This window comes from Lepidochelys olivacea (assembly GCF_965140295.1).
Source record: "Lepidochelys olivacea isolate rLepOli2 genome assembly, chromosome: 6".
Lineage (NCBI taxonomy): Eukaryota > Metazoa > Chordata > Testudines > Cheloniidae > Lepidochelys > Lepidochelys olivacea.
In genome coordinates this window covers 70,961,068-70,980,924 of record NC_140416.1, presented here as the reverse complement: position 1 = coordinate 70,980,924, position 19,857 = coordinate 70,961,068, and the positions used below count along the sequence as shown (strand labels likewise).

General features: G+C 41.9%; 1 protein-coding gene across 1 annotated transcript in view; it reads right to left on the bottom strand.

The window, feature by feature from the left end:
* AVEN (apoptosis and caspase activation inhibitor) overlaps positions 1-18,686 on the bottom strand; it is a 170,692-nt gene extending 152,006 nt beyond the window's left edge. Inside the window, exon 1 of the mRNA XM_084631722.1 lies at positions 18,299-18,686. Within this exon, the coding sequence (XP_084487848.1) occupies positions 18,299-18,535 (237 nt within the window). The 5' untranslated portion in view covers positions 18,536-18,686. The remainder of the gene's footprint in view (positions 1-18,298) is intronic.
* Positions 18,687-19,857: the final 1,171 nt, after the last annotated feature.

The following is a 19,857-nucleotide window of genomic DNA, read 5'->3' as shown; positions in this document are numbered from 1 at the left end:
TATTGTTTCATTCGGGCAACCAGGCCTTGCATTTCTTTATTGCACTGTTTGCATTTTGCACACGTCTGTCTTACCCACAGGTAGAGGAACTTCATTAAATAGTCCCAAACTGGGTCTCTTTTACAGTCTGCTGCCATTATAGGTTTTCCCTTCTAGTGAGAGAATGGTACAGTAGATATCTAATCAATGAAGGCTACACTCAGAAAGACCTCAAGACTTCTGGAATGAAACTGTTTGAGCAGCACACTTTTGTTTCTACTGCCTGTCCCTCCCTTCTCACATTTATCTCCAGACTTCTCCTTGTCCAGATCTATTCCGCCCCCAACAATCTTCTGTTCATTGAACTTTTAGAAACTTTGCAATTTTAGAGAGGGGTAAGGGATTGACTCTGTGTACACAAATTTGCAGAGGGACAAGAGGATTGAGGACTGTTATTTCTCACCTCTATATATTATTTATTTATTTTAAAACATTTTTGCTGTTAACAAGCATGTTATCTCTGGAGACACAAACCCAAAGTTTGAGAACTGCAAAACTAAGTATCTCTGATGGTATCTTCTAGACTGAGAACTGAGTCCCATTGGGTAGATAGAAAGATTAACCTAAATAATCTATACAGAAGCCCCTAGAACCCCATAAGATTGTGTCCCTAATCCATGAACTATTGGAACTCATTTACAAAACGTTTCTTAAATATTACATGAACATATTGTCTCATACTACAGAATTAGAATTTATAATCCCTATTCCATGATGAGATCTCTTTAAACTATAATGTATCTTAATTAAAACGATCTTTAGATAGGTTTTTTCCTCAAAAAGCATTTTATCAAAAAAATCCAATTTAAATTAAAAAAATCATTGATTTTTATCCACCCTGAATACACTGACCTCTGAGAGCCGCAACTGATGTATGTGTAGCTACAATGGACATCAACGTTCTTTTCCCCTGTTTATTTGTTAAGGGTTCCCAAATTTTTTGAAGTTAAGAAGTATTTACTATTATGTTCTTTAGATATTTTGTTAGGTGCTGTTTTCATTATTGAATAAAACTTTTTTCATTAGTTTACACACATTGTGTGTAATGTCTCTGGGCAGTGAAAATAGGGGTCTTGTAAACTCATAATATGTAGGGTCAGTGACAAACACAGTGTAACAATCATCAATGTACAGCAAGCACCACAAAAATTAATAGTGCACTGTCAGTGTTATAGTCATATATGCGTACCACGCACCACACAATTCCTAACAGGCCCCCAAAACAGCAGGGCTAGGTACAGCACAGTACATCACAATGCATTACTGTGGCGCACTATTAAAGTACTCTTTCAAAACCTCTCTGAGCCATATAGCTAGGCAGCTGCTCCATTCTCTACCTCTGCAGCAAGTTTTCCCTCTTTGCTTCACAAATATCATGCAGGACACTACACATGCAGGCAGCTATAACCACTGGGATATTTTTCGCATTGAGATCCAATCTAGTGAGTAAACAAAGCCAGTGCCTTTTCAATCTACCAAAAGCCCACTGAACTGTCATTCTGCACCTGCTGAGCCTGTAGTTGTAAGTCTTTCCTTGCTGCTTTCGAGGTGGCCTGACAGCTTCATGAGACGGGGAATAAAGGGTAGGCTGGATCCCCCAGGATCATTACTGGCATTTCATCATCACCAGTGGTAATCTGTCAGTGAGGAAAGAAGGTCGCTGTTTATAGCTTTCTGAACAGTCCTGTGTTCTTAAAGATAGGAGCATCATGTACCTTCCCTGACTAGCCAAAACTGATGTCAGTGAAGTGTCCCTGGTGATCCATCAGCACTTCCATAACCATGGGAAAATAGAGTATATCAACAGAAAGGGCTGTGTTAAGGTAATGGTGCCAATATAAGGATGTGTGCGCCGTCTACTGTGCCACCAGAGTTTGGAAAACCCATAGCTGCAAAAGCCATCCACTATGTCCATCACATTGCCAAGAATGACAGTCCTGCATAGCAAGAGACAATTAATGGCTCTGCACACTTGCTTGACAACAGCATCCCCCAGAGTGGATTTTCCCACTCACCGGTAGCAATCCAGTGGTGCAAGTTTCCACAGTGAGATTTGCCATTTACTTCTCCACTGCCAGTGAAGTTCCCAGTTTGGTGTCCCTGTGTTGGATGACTGGGGCGAGCTCATCACACAGGGCCAGGAATGTGGTCTTGTGCATCTGAAAGTTCTGCAGCCACTGCTCATCATCCCAACCCTGCATTACGATGCATTCCCACCAGTTGGTGTTTGTTTCTTTAGCCCAGAAGTGGTATTCCACTGTCTGCAGCTTCTCCGTGAATGCCACCAATAACAGTGAATTGGTTCGCACTCTATGTCCCACAGCAATCTATCCTCCAAAAAAATCACGTTCCTCCAGAGTCTTCTGGAGAGTGTGCATATACCAGAGGATTGTGCATCCTGTGCTTGCAACAGTCATGACAATAGTACAGAGCTGTGCAGGTTCCATTCATCTGTCAGAGATAGTGGACAGTGATCAATCCAGCAGAGACTTGTGGGAAATTGAGTACAGGTACAAAAATTATGAGACAGATATAATATCATTGGATGGAGAACACTGCATTATGAGAAGTTGACCCCTTGCTCAGTCACCCCTGTGTAACTCATTTCTCCCACACCATGCATTGCCAAAACCACCCACAGTTCAATGCACTCTGCATTGACACAAGTACTCTTGGTAAGTATGCACAGCACCAACACAAGGAGCCAAGTAAGCATATGCACAAGCGATGTACCAACTGTGGTGGCTATACGCTGACATAATTTGCATCAGCAAAACTCAGTAGCGTAGACACACTCTTACCCTTTTTAAACAAGCCAGGAGAAGAGGATGTATAACACACTGAAACAATGGGCTACCCAGGCATGAGTAACCCCATTTTACAGACAGTGTAACCAAGGACACAGATCTAATTGATTCTTTCTGAGAGGTAGCATGGTAAATGGATGCCATTTTAGAGAGCTGTGTTTTATTCCCAGCTTGTATACCATGTCTGTAAAATGAGACACATCTTAATAAGAGTTGTGAAAGGCAAAGATTAAAATCAGCTAGTAGAAAAAGGGACTCTAGAACTCACACTCTCCTGGTTCTCAGCTGTTATTGCTCTGCTGGAAAATGTTAATGGCAGCCATCAACCACAGACCTAGTAAAAGTTGAGGGGAGTACTAGTCACCCTTCATTCAGATGAAATGAGAGAGAAATTAAATGCCCTTTTATTTAGTAATAACTAGAACAATAGAAGAACAGGCCAACATTGCAAGGTACGAGCAGAAGCTAAGCCATGTGGCACAAAGGGGTTCATGGAGATTGATGCAAACACTGGATAGGGGTATGAGTGAAACAGAGAACCAGAAAGTAAGAAAAAAGCCAGCAGACAAGGGAAGCAGCAGTGCCGTGTGGTCCTCTGAGGAAGCTAAAAGACAGAGCTTCTTTTGGGCACAGCACTTGCTGAAATGACAGACTTTGATTTCTGAACAAGGCAAATGCCTCATATTGTCTGTTTCTTCTGGGCTCAGGAAAACAGGACTTTACATACATTCTTTGTAAATAAACAGGCTTGTTCTGAAGTAATACCCAAATCATATCTTCAGTTTCTCTGACTGGAAACAACCTGACAAGGCCCCGAATATTGGCTAACTGCTTGGATCAAAGGGCCACATTATTATTTATTATTTGTATTTGTCCTTGCTCTGGGGGTTCTCATTCCAGTCCAGAGAGGTCAGAGGCTCCTACATCATACAGTGGCCCCAGAGGAGAAAGGGATTGGTTGTTGGGGTGACATGCTCAGTCTAGGGATTGGTTGGTTGGTGAGGGGAAGCCCAAACACTGCTGTCTCCCAACCCACTCCATAGTTGTTCCAAGAGTAGCTGAGCTTGCTCTTCTCCCATGGGTTCCCAGTATAGGCTAGTGTGTCCTGCTGCTGCAGTGGCATATTCAAGGATTCTGATATGCAGCCATAAGAGAATGTGTTTGGCAGCGACATCTGTAGTCAGGTTGCCTACTCCCCTTATATACTGTCTCTCTCAGAGTTCGGTACTCGGTCCCTCTCCCTCTTAGCTCTCTAAACTCCCATTCTGCAACTTTATCTCCTATCTTCAACCTGTCCAAAGTGTACTGCAAACATAACCTTCCTGCTCTGAGCACTCCACTACCACTCTAAGAATCCTTGTACTACTTAAAATCAAATATTTTGTACTCTCCTACAAATTCCAATACAATCTTACCCCACCTATCTCTCTGCTCTCATTTTTTCCTACTCAACCCACCCTCCATGCGCTACCAAGTCCTTTTGCCTTACCGCTCTCCATCTCCTACTCCCACTCAGCTGCATGTCCTTGTATCATGCTGTTCCTATGCCTGGAACAGCCTCCCTGTTCCCACCCACCACCACCAATGCTTTTCTTTTTACAAGCAATATCAAAGTGCCAGAAATTCTATAAGCCACAGCACATGTTGTTTCTAATGTAGGTTGGCAGACATAACAATCGTCCTACTGTATATTTTGAGATCTAGAAACCAGAAATCGTGCATCTTGTTTGATAAAATTTTTCAGCATCATAAATTATGTTGTTTGCATTTAGCGACAAACAACACAATAGGGCGAGAAATCAAACAATCACTTCTGGAGAAACCATCAATCTAGTCTGCTGTCTCATTGACATTAAACCACCCTCCATTATATGTCCTCCTTTCAGGGTTTCACATTGTGTAGATAAGCTCATTTCCCTTCCAATTAATCATTAATTATTCATTAGAAACTAACCATTTGTAAAAGTCATTCAACTGCAGTTTTTATCAGACACCTCAGACAAGTGAATGTGGGCGTTTGCACCTCCTCTTGCATTTGTGCTTTGTTCTTTTCAGTCTTGGCCTAAGTCTATTAGGTCTGTAGACAAAACATCCTGACTTTTCTCTATCTTTAAGCTAAAAGAACAGGAGAACTTGTGGCACCTTAGAGACTAACAAATTTATCTAAGCATAAGCTTTCCTGAGCTACAGCTCACTTCATCAGATGCATTCAGTTTGGTCAGGTGCGAACGAGGTTATCCTAGCTTCTTAACCCTTTACAGGTGAAAGGGTTTTTCCTCTGGCCAGGAGGGATTTTAAAGGTGTTTACCCTTCCCTTTATATTTATGACACGCCCCCCCCCAAATCACAGATAGGGTAAAACCTTGGCTGGGATTTCTTCCTGGAGCTCTAGGAGAAAACAGAGTTAATAAGACACATGCACCTCTAAATATAAGGTGGTGGGATATAATTGGTTACATAATCATTTTACAATATGTTAGGATTGGTTAGTAAAATTTCAGGAAAATGATTGGTTAAGGTATAGCTAAGCGGAACTCAAGTTTTACTATATAGTCTGCAGTCAGTCAGGAAGTGGGGGAGGGAATAAGGTGGGGAAATTGGAAACATGTTTTGCTAAAGGGGGAAATGGGAACAGGGAATGAGGGTGAGGAAATTGGAATCATGTTTGGCTAAGGGCAGGAATGGGAACAGGGACACAGATGTAAGTCTCTGTGGTGTCAGAGCTGGGAAGGGGGACACTAAGGAAGGAAACTGGAATCATGCTTGCTGGAAGTTCACCCCAATAAACATCGAATTGTTTGCACCTTTGGACTTCGGGTATTGTTGCTCTCTGTTCATGTGACATGGACCAGGGAAGTAAGTGGGTGAAGGAATAAGCCCCCTAACATCTGTTTCTCTGTGCCTTGCACTGCCTTTCTTTTGCATTTTCATAGTAGCACTAACATGCAGATAAAACAATAACAAACAGTACTGCTGAGAACTAAATCTAGAGAGATTTAATGTCACAATTATAAAACTGAAAAATGGATAAGAAAATATTTTTGGAAGAGCATTAATGCATTATTGGTGGTTAGGGTGTTCGTATTTATTTGACATTCGTTTCTTATTGGCATTTGTACAGTTTCAGACATCCATGGATGAGGCTCCCTCAGTGACCTTTAAGTACTGCCTCTCATTAACAGGGATAATTTACTTCCTTTTTTATGGGACACTTAGCCCCCATAACACCACATCTCTCTCTTCCAGCACAATCTCTCCTCTCATTACAGACTTTATCAAGATGAGGGAAATAAGAAAAAGCAAATGAGTTTTACAGAAGGTAAAAAATGCCTTGAGAGAGGTCTTTCATGAAGGTGTGTATATATATATATATATATATATATATATGTGTGTGTATATATATAGAGAGAGAGAGAGAGATCTCCCTGCAACAAAGAGTAATCCTCTCCACTAGCTTGCTCCATTTGTGACCTTTAGAGAGATTTACCAAAGCAAAAGAAGAAGTTTAATTAGAAGAAAGGGCAGCTGAAAGGACAGATACCAGGCAGAAAGCTTTTAATCTTTGTTGTACAGTATGGGAATTTCTGAAAGCTGTATGAAGTCCAGGAAACTGCCTCATGGATTTTGGACATCAGGACTGATCACTTTAGGCTTACAAGAGCCAGCATGTGCTAAAGTGGAGAAAAGGTATCTTCTATAAATAAGTAAGTTCTAAGTGATGCTCTATATAAAGATAGAGAAAGAGATACTATGAAGCAAGTCCCAACTTGATTGTTGAAAGAAAACAAAAAGTTCATCTTCCTGAAATCTTTTGCTCTACCAAAACATTAGTGGTCTTCAACATTCACACACACTCAGCCTGACCCTGGAGTTTTTACTTATGCGAGACATCCCACTGACTTCAAGGGGGAGAGATTATTTTCCCCCTCCCCTATTTTAAAATTGCTTGTAGCAGGTGAACTTAAATGGGACTAGTAATGTGAATACAAACTGAAGATGGGGTACACTATAGTGAATAGGTTCTAGAGCAATGGAACCTCAGAGTTACGAACATCAGAATTACAAACTGACTGATCAGCCACACACCTTATTTGGACCTGGAAGTACGCAATCAGCCAGCAGCAGAGACAAAAAAAAAAAAAGGCAAATGCAGTACAGTACTGTGTTAAATGTAAAGTTTAAAAAAAAAATGATAAAGCAAGAAAACTATTTCTGTATTTATTTCATTTAAATTAAGTGAAAAGCAGCATTTTTTCTTCTGCATAAAAAAAGTTTCAAAGCTCTATTAAATCAATGTTCAGCTGTAAACTTTTGAAAGAACAACCATAAATTTTTGTTCAGAGTTATGAACATTTCAGAGTTATGAACAACCTCCATTCCTGAGGTGTTTGTCACTCTGAGGTTCTATTATACTTTTAACTTTTCCCCCAAGAAGAATCACTGCAGCTACAGAAAACATGGCCTGAAATGACTGAAAAATAAGTTACTGGCAAGGTAGGCCAGTTCCCAAATCTGTTTAAAGCTCTAGAGGACACTCTGGATGGTTCCCATCTATCTCTGGCATTTGTAAAATACACATTACTATATCTGGCTCAACGTATTCGAGAGGAATATTTGCAATACTATTGTTAAGGTGGTGTGAACAATTCCACTATACATCGTAATATCCGCAGTGTTTATAAAACAGCTATCCCACTATTCTTAAACTAGATATGGCATATCAGGAATCCGCAAACCTGCATTTTAGTTCAGTGGTTTTTCAGCTATTCAAGGACAAAAAAGTTCAGAGGATGTATTCAAATGCCTTTCTATGTGCTCTAACAAAAAGTACCTCTGCTTTTAAAAAGAAGTTTGGTAACTTGATTTAGTTAAAAATCTAAAAAAAACCCCATACATTTATCTTTGATGAGTGGCTACTTCACATATGCTTTTTAAGACCACAATTCCATCGGGTTCCCCGTTCATTTCAGCATTGTGTTCAAAACTGCACTCTTTGCAAGATCGACTTCATTACAGAACTTTTTCCCCCTAAAGAGTGACTCAGCGCCACTTTCCTGAAGGTGGAGAATACATCCTTTATGTAAGCTTATTGGTGCTGTGATACTGTTCTAGTACATTCATCTCTAATGTGTTTCCCAAACTTGGGACGCCGCTTGTTCAGGGAAAGCCCCTGGTGGGCCGGGCCAGTTTGTTTATCTGCCGCGTCCACAGGTTCGGCCAATCGCGGCTCCCACTGGCCGTGGTTCGCCACTGCAGGCCAATGGGGGCTGTGGGAAGCAGCGCAGGCCGAGGGACGTACAGGCTGCCAGGGGCTTTCCCTGAACAAGCGGCATCCCAAGTTTGGGAAACACAGTACTAGAAATACCTTGACAAAACACCATTTTGCATTGCTACCTGTCCACAGAAGGTCTCACAATCCTATATTATCAAAGTTGTTGCACAATTAGGCCCTGATCCTGAAACTGACTCTGTATGAACACCCTCTTGTAATCATTCAAAGAAGTCTACAGGGCATCGCTCACGTGTTAGATGCTGCCCACATAGATCCATTTGAGGATCAGAGCCCCAAGCTGTAACTTTCTTTATGGACCACAGTTCTAACAATTGTACTTGTATGTACTCATTTTTAATCCATCTCTTAGGGACCATTTATTTTTTGCACTCTTGCTAAAGATTGCTATGAAGGAGAAAGAGAAAGGGAGTATAATATCACTTCATTTTCAAAAAAAGAAAAGGAGGACTTGTGGCACCTTAGAGATGAACAAATTTATTTGAGCATAAGCTTTCGTGAGCTACAGCTCACTTCATCGGATGCATTCAGTGGAAAATACAGTGGCGAGATTTATATACACAGAGAACATGAAACAATGGGTGTTACCATACACACTGTAACAACAGTGGTCATGTAAGGTGAGCTATTACCAGCAGGAGAGCGGGGGAGGTGGGTGGGGGGACCTTTTGCAGTGATAATCAAGGTGGGTCATTTCCAGCAGTTGACAAGAACGTCTGAGGAACAGTGGGGGGTTGGGGGGTGGGAATAAACATGGGGAAATAGTTTTACTTTGTGTAATGACCCATCCACTCCCAGTCTTTATTCAAGCCTAAATTAATTGTATCCAGTTTGCAAATTAATCCCAATTCAGCAGTCTCTCGTTGGAGTCTGTTTTTGAAGTTTTTTTGTTGAAGAATTGCCACTTTTAGGTCTGTAATCGAGTGACTAAAGAGATTGAAGTGTTTATGAATGTTATAATTCTTGATGTCTGATTTGTGTCCATTTATTCTTTTACATAGAGACTGTCCAGTTTGGCCAATGTACATGGCAGAGGGGCATTGCTGGCACATATCACATTGATAGATGTGCAGGTGAACGAGCCTCTGATAGTGTGGCTGATGTGATTAGGCCCTATGATTGTGTGCCCTGAATAGATATGTGGACACAGTTAGCAATGGGCTTTGTTGAAAGGATAGGTTCCTGAGTTAGTGGTTCTGTTGCATGGTGTGTGGTTGCTGGTGAGTATTTGCTTCAGGTTGCGGGGCTATCTGTAAGCAAGGCCTGGCCTGTCTCCGCTGCTACTCTGAAACTTCATTTTCAGTTACTTTGATGAGTTCCCATTGTTGCTATGAATTAATAGGCACAGGAATAAGTTGAAGAACACAAAGCAGCAGTAACTGAGTGGTACACCACCAAAAGAAAATAAGGGCAAAGCTACAATGTTCAGGCAATAAGAATAAGCTTAAAGCAATGTTGGCAACATAAGAGACGTAGCCCAGGGACAGTTGTGACCCAGAATCTCAATCTCTCATCCCTGTGCAATCCTACAAATCAAAAAAGTCTGGCCACCCCAGGGTTAAAGAGAATCTTTCTATAGCTATCCTCTCGGGAAAGGCAGGAATAGAAGCAGAATTGCAGTAACCTTGAGGCAAGGTTCTCACACACTCCACTGAATTTACCGATTTCACTGGCAAGGTTCTGTTATTGATGTCTACCAACAGAAACACTGAAGCCTCATACTTATACCAGGTGGCATTTTTAAAGCAATAAATAAGATGACAAACGCCCATACAAATGCAAAGGAATACCATACATAAAAGTGGATGGGAAAAACTGGGAGCCCCTCATTCCATAAGACAGATTTATGCAGGCATGAATTACTTTGCTGTTTTAAAAACAGTCAGAAATATTCATTCCAGCATTTGTCATGGGGTCCTAAATCAACAATGAATCGCTTGCCACAAAGTTTTTCTTTTAAATTCAATTAAAACCTTTTGAGGACTACTAGAGAACAATATGATCATATTATGTAGGGCTGAAAAGCAATAATACTGTTCCCAACACTCACTCACTCTTGTGAGGAAATAGGAAACAGAAGCAGTCTCACATTAGCAGTCCATTTACACAGAACTATGAACCCACTTAAAATTCCCATGCTGAAAAATAGGACTGTTTTTTAGCCCACTTAGAATATTCTGGGATAAAGATTTCTGAACCACCAGAATGTATAACTTTTGCAAACCATTTTAAAAAGTTAGTTTTCTGTTTGACTACTCACAAAATCCCATTTGGCTTACATGAATAGTTCCAGGGACTTCACTGGGGATGACTACATGTGAATTAGGCAAGCAAGTTTCCCTGGTCCTTGTACAGGTAATATTCCTACTGAGTTTTTCCTGTGGTAAGGATTGCAGCTACAGTCCGTAAGAATCCAACTGAAGATGAACATTCAAATTTTGGTTTCTTGCACATTATGGAAAACACCACAAAATGAGATGAGAAATAAATATATTCCCACATTGTTTTTATGTTTTGAAGCACTTACCTGTACACTATTTATTTTAAATGGTCAACTACCACCTATTTCTGAATAACTAAGGCAGTCAGGCACATAAATACTGGATATGATCAGCATAAAAGAGAAAGGTTAGACTACCTACCCCACCTGCTGTTCATGACTAATGCTGTTTCCTTGGCAGTCAGAATGCTGTATTTTAAGCTGAGTAGTACAGAAAAATGGTATAATGGCAAATTCTCTGACCTTTAATTCTGTTCTCTCTCAACTTATACTTATTTTTTCTAATGAAATGTGCTGTTAACTTCTTGTAAGAAGTCTTGGAATTAAGTTCTCTTAAATACTTAAAACCATTATCAATATACAGTTTCTTCCAAATAATGCCCCCCTTTATAATATAAACTGAAGAGTGTTAATGGTTTATCTAAAATCCTTTAAAATAACTTTCCCGCTTTTAGAGTTAAAAATATATGCAACTTAAATGAAGACACCTTTAAAAGTTCACAGAATTTCACGATGACCTCTAAGCGTACTTGCTCATAAAATTAAAGAAACTACCAGACACACCCTGGGAGAAATAGAGAGACAAAACTGTTCAGAACAGCAGAAGCAAGATAGTAAAAGTGCAAAGACAGAACCAAAGATGAAAAAAGGGGGGGAAATAACTTTTCCTACTTGGATTAGAAAAAGACACTATGTGATGGACTTACAGCAGTTCTGTAATAATTTATTAATATTGTATGTTAACATGGTTACTGGGATGTTCACTGTATGACTAGATTGGGTTAAGCATTGTTCGGAAAATAAGCAGAATGGAAAAACAACGGTTTAAGATAAGCCATCCATGATAAATGCTTGAGGGCTGGTACAGGACAATGGCAGAGCCATTCACTCTGAGGAGACTGGCTCAACTTCCTATGCAGCCTACCAAATTGGTGTGGACAAGCAGGAGGAAAAAAAAAAAACCAGGAACAGACAAGGACAAGACATCTCTGGCTGGATAAAGAGAGATTCTCTTTCTGGAGGGAGGCTGTTTTGGGGGAGCCATTCAGTCTGACAGAGATAAGAACTTATACCTGCCTAGATTAGCATCCCCTGAAGTTAAGTCTATAGGTAAGATAGATGTGTGTAGACTGCTGTTTTAAAATCCTTTATCTCTAAATGCTTTGTTCCAACTGTTAACATTAAAACAAAAACTTTGCTGGTTATAGGCTCCCAAAGGAAAGAGCCATAGGTGCCAAAGCTAGTAGAATCGCTTACTAAGCTCATATGTAGTCAATGGCCCAATGTAAAGGCACAAGGCCTGACACCTGATGGAGTGCACTCAAAGATGCCTAGCACAGGGATAAAGGTGCAGTTAGCCCTGTAACTGTGACAGAGTAGTCATCTGATTAGTTGCAATGCTGCAGACAGAAATTAATATAAAAATGGATTTTATGATTTTTAAATTCTTTAATTAATATTGAAGGGAACTAGTCAATATTTCTTACTCAGGCACAACTTCCACTGACTTCATGTATGTATATTTTATATTCCTGTTAAGAGTTTTTGCTGAATAGAAGCATCGCTTAATATGAGCCCAATTTTGCAGTCCTATTTGTGAGCAGTCCTTTTGGCTATTACAAAGACTCTAAGAGTAAAATATCCCATATGCCACCCTCCACCTCCTATTTACGATGACTGCAAGGTTAGTGAAGCAAAAGTATTGATCAAGCTACAAAAGGTTCAAGTCAAGTTTTACTGACTAGACAGAATTTAACTTAGGCTGATAACATTAGATATTAATTTAGACCAGCGTTATATCTTTAAATAAAATACTAAGTTCCAGTTTGAGACTGAAGTGAATCTGATGCCATCAAGAGGCTAACCACAGGAAAGGGAGTAAGAAAGCAAGCAACAGATCTATCCATTCAGCTTCCACCACTCAGAACATAAAAAATGCACTCTGACCTTTCCCTACCTGTGAGAAAAGGAAAGTCAGAACAGACCAGGAACTTCCAGCTACACTGAAGCAGCAGGCTTCACATAACATGTCTGATATGTCACTCAGCAGTGAGAAAAAGATATGGCAGTTAGAGAGCACACTACATTCTGTCACAAATGTAATGACAAAAAATATAGAATTAGAAGGCAAGCCCTAAAGCTTTTTGATGCTGCCTGAGGAGCATCCAGTCAAGATAATTATCATAAGGAAACTTTAAATCCTTTCTAAAACTCTGAATAAATGATATACTATTTTCTGTGTACACAGGCTATGACTTAAACATAAAAGTAAAAAAATTCATGGTAGAACATGGAATAAAATACAAAACTGTCTAGAATATTAAGATAAAGGAGTTATACAGGATAAAGATGGAGACAAACATTCTGCTGGTTGATTGAAAAATTAGTACTTGATGTACTATAATTTCTAATTTACAAACAGAAAAAAAAGTAACTGAAAATGTGTTCCATTTATTTTTAACATAAATTAGATGGTTTAATAGAGCAAGCAACATACGTCCTCTATCTGAGGACTATATATTAAATGGATTTTTGGAACAGGGAGATGGAATAGGAGTTTGCTCCATCCACTCCACACATCAACCTGGTATTTCAGTACCTCCAGGAATGGTGCACAAAACAAAAACAAAAAACAAAACAAAAAAAACATAGAATTATCCAATATGACCCACACCTGCAATGAAATATGACATTTGGCAAACCAACTGCCCCAGAGCCTGTCTCTCCCACATATCATGTTGTGGTAGAGGACTGGGAACATTCAGTCTTCGCGCCAATTAAAACAAAGTGCATCCTGGTCAAAGATAACACCATTTGGTTGTCAGTCCCCTTTTTTTCCCCTTTCCCAAGGAAGAATATCAGACACTAGTCACACTGTTCCTCATGGTGTTCTAACCTGAGTGATTCTAGGCTTATTTGCTGAAAGAATGACACAGCAATTATGTCAATTCCTTAATAAAGTGTCCAGATACTTCAGAGAGGTGCATTGGTAATACATAAATCAGATTTAAAAAAAAAGAAAAACAGACCAAAACACTTAAAAACACAAAAGTGTTTGAGATGTAAATCAGTAACACAAAATATATGCAGACATAAAATTAATAAAATAAATTTGTATTTTAAAACTAATATTTTAACGTTATTTTCTCCTTTACTATCCTAGAGTTCAAATTGCAAGTTTCTCTTGCAAGCCTGGACAAAAAACACGCTTCTCTGATGCCTCTGATACCATCAAAGCTTCCAAGTGAAAAGCAGAATCCTGAACTCCAGATCTCAAAAGTTAAAATGTTTCCATTCTAACGCCAGGTCTACACATAGGAGACTTTACCAGCATGGCTATGTCAGTCTAGCTATGTTGGCATAACCCTCTAGTATGGATGTAGCATACACCAATGGAAGAGGTTTTTCCATCAATGTAGGAACACCACCTCCCCCAACAACAGAAGCTAGAGTGATGGAAGCATTCTTCCACCAACTTAACTGCATCTACACTTGGGGTTAAGTTGGCACAGCTACATGGGTCAGGCTTGTGGATTTTTCACTCCCCTGACCAATGTAGCTATGTCAATTTAAACTTTAAGTCTAGACAAAGCCTCACTTGCTTTGGGTACAGAGATTTACTAGTAACTAAGACAAAACATCTGTTGTGGGTTAACCTACACTGAGACTTGATCTACATTTATAAGTTATGTTGGCGTAGCTGTGTTTGTCAGGGGTGTGAAAAAAACCACCCCACTCACTGACATAGCTATGCCAACAAAAACCACAGTATAGACACTGCTATGCTGACGGAAGACCACTTCTGTTGACATAGGTAGCATTGTTTGTGGAGGTGGTGTTCCCACACTCACAGAAAAACTCCTTATGTTGACGTAGGTTGTGTCTACAATAGGGGGCTATATAAATTTGGCTATGCGGTATAGGCTCTGTGACAGACATACCCTGAGGGTTTCTCTACACAGGTCCATTCAGGAAAGTTAACTTTACAACTCGTTAATTCATCTTATGACACATAAAGTGCATTAAAACCCTGCATGGATGCTCTCATTCAGACGTAAAGTGGCTTTAGTTTGCTGTATATTAATCCTGGAGGATTAAACCACAGCAAACTAAGGATTTGTCTTAAAAAACACAAAAAACAAAAAACCCACACCCTAATCCTGAATAAGTCCATGTGTAGATACTTATTCCAGAATAAGGGTATGTGGCAGTGCTTTAACATGGCTGTGTAGTCACAGCTCCGGCGCTGGGAAAGAACCACCCCCACAAGGGGCGTGGATACCAGCACTGGTGCACTGTCTATACTGCCACTTTACAGCGCTGAAACTTGCAGCGCTCAGGGGGGTGTTTTTTCACATCCCTGAGCAAGAAAGTGGCAGTGTAGACAAGGCCTAACTTTCAAATGTAAACAAGCCCTTAGGCCACTTTACTTCTGAAGTAGAGCATCCATAAAGAGGTTTAATGTGCTTTATGTGCATTAATTTCACACCATATGTTAACTTGTCTTAAATTTCCTGAATCTAGACACGCCCTGAGACTAACCATGCCTAATCAATGACTGACACAGTATGGGGCATCAGTGTTTTAACATGGTTTTTGTTTGCACTGCAGACAGGAAAACATTATTACAAAACAGTGTTGGAGATTTGCATTACAGCTTAAGGACATGCTTACATGGGGAAATAGCCCAGAATCAGCTATTCCACAAAAGTTCTCCTTGTAGACACTCATTGTGCACAAAGAGTGCCTTTGTGCAAAAAAGAACCCTAAAGCCATGTCTACACAGGGACACTCAGGAAACTTAAGATGAACATACTAATGGTGTGACATCAGTACATGTTTCTCAACATATGAAACTATTTTGTTCATAAAAGTGTACTTTATTATAGGTTTACTGAATTGCTGGTCTCTGTTTGCCCGTAATTTTATTTGCATTTCATCTCTCATCTGCATGGAAGTAGGCTGAGCAAACCAAAAATCTGACGACTTTAATTTGACATAATCTTAATAGATCTCACCTAGGTTTACCATAATTGCAAGCATAATACAACAGAGACTTCCATATTAGAGGTTGAAATGCCAACAGTGAGAAGGAATTCAAATATCGAATAGGTTTCAGAGTAACAGCCGTGTTAGTCTGTATTTGCAAAAAGAAAAGGAGTACTTGTGGCACCTTAGAGACTAACAAATTTATTTGAGCATAAGCTTTCGTGAGCTACAGCTTCATCCGATGAAGTGAGCTGTAGCTCACGAAAGCACATGCTCAAATAAATTGGTTAGTCTCTAAGGTGCCACAAGTACTCCTTTTCTTTTTGCAAATATCAAATAGTTTACCCTCAATAGTTTTCTAAGCAAGTTTTCTAAGCGACTTTGCAATGTATTTTTAAACTTTGTGTAAGAATACAAGTCTGAAATTATTTTTAAGAAACATCTAGTTCAGCTTCAAGATCTACCACATTAAAATGGTTCTAATCCAAACAGGAAAGCTCTCCCAAAATGCCTGACCAGGACAAGGTTGGTTGGGATGGAGAGTACAGTCTTCTCTCCCCAGGGCTCCTCCATGGGCCCCAAGGAGCATCTAGAATGACCTGGTAGGAGCAGAAGGGATTGGAGGAGGCAGATATTCCTAGTACTTCTGTGGATTCTAGCAAACTAAGAGCCAGCATGCCAAGGTCTTCCCTCCCCACAGGTCCCAGGGAGCTACAGGAGCTGGTTGAAGGAACGGGGAATGGCATGGTTTGAGGTCTTCAAAGTACCCAAATGGGAGCTGCCACACTTTCGGGGTACCTATTCAACAGTTCCAAGCACATAGGCAGGGAAATTATAGGATAGCTCTGGGAGCACTGTGTGCACTGTTGGTGCTGTCATGTGATCCATATCAGTCCCACTGGCACTGACATAACAGAATAACATAGAGGATACTGACAGTGGTTAGTCTTGCTGGAAGTAAGTCTAATCCAACCTACAGCTGGCACATACATACACCATTGGGAGTACTTTTGTGAGCAAAAATAAGGTGCGTTACACGTGCACTTGATACAGAGTACAACTATCAATAAAATAGTGAAAGTATTGTCAAATGCACAAAGTAAACAAACTGAGAAAATAGAGAACTAAAAAACACTCTCTGTTCTCTTAGTTATAGTAAACCTTTGGGGGCTACTTCCAAAAATATCAGGTTAAAAAATTCATACAGAAATGTGATTTTAGGTTGACTGTTTCCCTTTAAAGTTAGAAAAACTGTCTGTAAATAATCAACAATACTGGAATATATACAAAAATATCCAGATAAAAAAATTAATTATACAAAGGTTGAAACTGTTGTTATTTAAAGGCCACACACATGCATGGGCTCACATGCCTGCCTGCCTCCCCCCCCCCACACACACACACACAAATAGCTTCAACTGAATTAAATTAACTGAATTAAATAAATTTTGCAAGCACTTTCTCCTGTAGACAAGGCCTATCATGGGGCAGTTATCTTTGCTATATTCTCTGCAGTAGATGTCAAAACTCTTTAGGACTTTACGTCCTATTTCCTGTTGCCTGTACTCTTGCAGGATCCAGCACAAAGCAAGCCAAAGCTATTGGTTTTCTCAAATATTGCAGGTGCTGCAGAGTGCTTTTATTCCACCTGCATTTGTATGCCCCAGGATTGAAAACAAAACTTAATATTCAAAATAGAGAGTCCAGTCATTTTTATGTATGTAACACCATAGAAGTTTATATTGTTTACAAATGACATTACTAGTGAATACGTTTTATGTAATGGCACCAAACAACAGTTTCATTTTATACTTTAAGGCCCTGATTCTGCACCAGGATCCATTTGTGCCTTAACCCCCGTCCTGCAGTGTAAGGCCATATACCAGCATAAGCAATGGTGAAAGCCAGAACATAGCCGAGACACCAGCTGACACCAACGTTCTAAATCATCACATCATCTAAGGGCTCAGAGTGTGATCAGAAATGTGGCAGAAGCAGCTGCTCTGTCTCCACCTGGCTCCCCACGGTGCCAGACCACTACCGTAGTCAGGGGCTCACTCACAATTTAACTGGGAGATTAACCAGAGGGCAAGAGGAAGAACCGCAGTATAAGAATCAGAAATACTGAACCACTGATCCCAAAAAACACAGCACAACGTCACAAGCAGAATTTACGTGAAAGGGGTGGGTGACGTGTGATATGCCGGGGTGGGCACAGTGGCCTCTCAGCTTCTGCAGCTAGTCACTGGTGCCAGTAGTTGGCTGAACTCGCTCCTCCCACTCTGCCAAACAAACGCGTTCTGGCAAGCGGCGCTTTTCAGTGTCACACTAGAGATGGATTCACGCCACGAAATCCAAATCTGCATTTCAAGCGCTGCACAGCGTGTTCCCCTCCCCGGAGTCTCACAAAACAGGCTCGGGGGAGTCCAGCCCCGGGCTCGGCTCGCGACCACCTCCCGGGTAATTTTCAGACCCGGCACTGCTGCGGGGGGGTCACGGCTCCCCTCCTGCAGGGCGCTCCTCTCAGCCCAGCCTGCACCTCTCGTCAGCGAGGAGGGCGCGTGCCGGGAAGCGAGCGGCAGGCAGGGGCCGAGCGGGGCCTGTGCCTGCTGTGGTGGCTGCAGCAGCCCCTTCCCGGGGCCGGCGCGTGCCGCGGTCTCTGCTCCCTCTTACCCGTCTGTGGTAGCGAGCAGGGGCGGGAGACGCTGCCCCCCGGCTCCGAGGGTCTCGCCTGCCTCGGCCCCCGCCTCCTCCGTGCCCATGAGCGCCGCCTCTTCCGCGGCCCCCGCCTCCTCGGCTGTGTCCGTCCCCGCCGCCTTCTGCTGCTCTATCCCCGCCGCCGGGCCTCCTCCTGCCCTGCCTGCAGCCTCCCCGCCTGGGCCGGCCGCCGCCGCCGCGCTCCGCCTGCATGGCCCGGCAGCGCCTCTCCCTCCCGCCGCGCGTGCAGCCGAGAACCGGCCTGACCCGCGCCGCGCCGGTCCCCGCCTCCGGAAACAACCACCGGGCAGGCCCGAAAGAGGGGGCGCCGCGTCCGCTCCCACCGGGACGGCACAACGCCCCCGCCCCTCAAATCCTTCCCAACCACAGCGACCCCTGCCCACCACCGCATAGCACAACCAGCCACCCTGAGTCCCTCACAACCACCCCGAGCCCCTCACACAACCACAGTGACCCCTACACAACACAACCACCCCGAGCCCCTCGCAACCAGGGACACCCCCCGCAAATAACCACCCCGAGCCCAACACAGCACAGAACAGAATCACCCCAAGTCCAACACCACACAACCACCCCGAGCCCCTGGCAACCAGTGACACCCCTTGCCCAAAATAACCACCCGGAGCCCCTCACTACCACAGTGATTCCTGCACAACTCATCCATACCAAGCCCCTCGCAACCACGGTGACCCCTACACAATATAATCACAGGGGCCCCACACAACACAACCACAGGGACCACTAACACAGCATAACACTGAGACCCTTACAACTAAGCATACCAAATCCCATAACAACTAAACTATGCAACAACACAACTGCAACTCACCAAGTTCTCTGCACACACAGCCCTTCTCTCTCACATACACTCCACAATGGCTACACAACACACCAAACCCCACCATTGGCCCATTCTTGCACACAGACACCCCGTAACACTGACCCTCCCCACACAACGTAAACACAATGAACCCCCTATGCACCTACAACAGACCACTACTGTAGTCAGGGGCTCACTCACAATTTAACTGGGAGATTAACCAGAGGGCAAGAGGAAGAACCACAGTATAAGAATCAGAAATACTGAACCACTGATCCCAAAAAACACAGCACAACGTCACAAGCAGAATTTACTTGAAAGGGGTAGGTGACGTGTGATATGCCGGGGTGGGCACAGTGGCCTCTCAGCTTCACTACACACAATATCCTGACCTAACATATTGAGACCCCAACAGCATTGATTTCCACACAACACAACCATGACACATATCACAACCATATTAATGCTCACACACCACAAACAACCATAGTGAGCTGCCACAATTGCCACAAGTACACTAAACTCACTGTGACCAAATGGACCTCTGTATTCACACCCTACACACTATTGTAATGTACACACTATTGTAATGTACAAAATATGCCTTGTAAGTTATCATTTGAAAACTAATTACTTGCTGGTCAGTAATATCATGGTGAAGTGTATGTAGCAACATTATATGTAAAGTTATGAA